This window comes from Calidris pugnax, unplaced genomic scaffold (genome assembly GCF_001431845.1).
Source record: "Calidris pugnax isolate Ruff unplaced genomic scaffold, ASM143184v1 scaffold557, whole genome shotgun sequence".
NCBI classification, from domain to species: Eukaryota; Metazoa; Chordata; class Aves; order Charadriiformes; family Scolopacidae; genus Calidris; species Calidris pugnax.
Genome location: NW_015091604.1, coordinates 83401 through 84307, shown reverse-complemented (window position 1 = coordinate 84307; position 907 = coordinate 83401). Strand labels below are relative to the sequence as shown.

At 54.0% G+C, this 907-nt stretch overlaps 1 protein-coding gene across 1 annotated transcript in view; it reads left to right on the top strand.

The window, feature by feature from the left end:
* The window catches only part of WDR90 (WD repeat domain 90), a 58856-nt gene that overhangs the window by 43383 nt on the left and 14566 nt on the right, over positions 1 to 907 (top strand). The window contains exon 39 of the mRNA XM_014961817.1: positions 609 to 711. Coding sequence (XP_014817303.1) covers positions 609 to 711 — 103 coding nt within the window. The remainder of the gene's footprint in view (positions 1 to 608; positions 712 to 907) is intronic.

Genomic DNA, 907 nt, shown 5'->3' with positions numbered 1-907 from the left:
GTTGCCCTTCTCTGGACCCGCTCCAGCCCCTCAATGTCTTTTTTATGGTAGGGGGCCCAAAACTGGACACAGCCCTCAAGGTGAGGCCTCACCAGTGCCCAGTGCAGGGGGACCATCACCTCTTGGGCCCTACTCCCCACCCTGTTCCTGATACAGGCCAGGATGCTGGTGGCCTTCTTGGCCTTTTCCTGAGCTCTGCCGGGAGAAAAGCTACATTCAGCTCTCACCCTCAATTCTCTCCCTCCACCTGGTTGTGTTTTCCACCCCCCCTCCACTGTCTTCCCGTTGGAACATCGACATCCCCGAGTCAGCAAAACCCATTGAACTCTTTCCCAGCAGCTGCTCCTCGGCCGGGCAGTCGCTGCCAACCTGTTTTGTGCCCCATCTGAGCACATCTGCGCCTGGTTTTGATGCTGCGGTTTCTCTTTTATGTTTATAAGAGGGCACTTTGGTATTGAATTTGAAACTGGGCGAATATTGGCACCATCTGCGTGTGTGAGTACGTGTGTGTGCCTGCTCACATGCTTTTTCTTACGTGGGTGTTGAAGGGACCTGACTGGGCCATCCTTCCAGAGCTTATTTTAAGCCAGTGTCTATTTTTCTTGCAGAATTTCTTATCTCCTCCAGCTGGCAGCGAGGTGTTGAAGCTGAAAGCAGTGATTGGCTACAATGGGAATGGCAGAGGGAATATGGTGTGGAACCCAGACACAGGTACCACTGGGAAGGCTCTGGAGGGGGTGGGAGGTGTGTGTTTGAGCCATGGTTACGATGCTCAGTAGAAACTCAACATTCCCCCCACAGTGGAGGGGGTGGGAGGTGTGTGTTTGAGCCACGGTTACGATGCTCAGTAGAAGCTCAACATTCACAGGCAATGTGAGCTGGCAGCCCAGAACCCCCCCCACCTTGG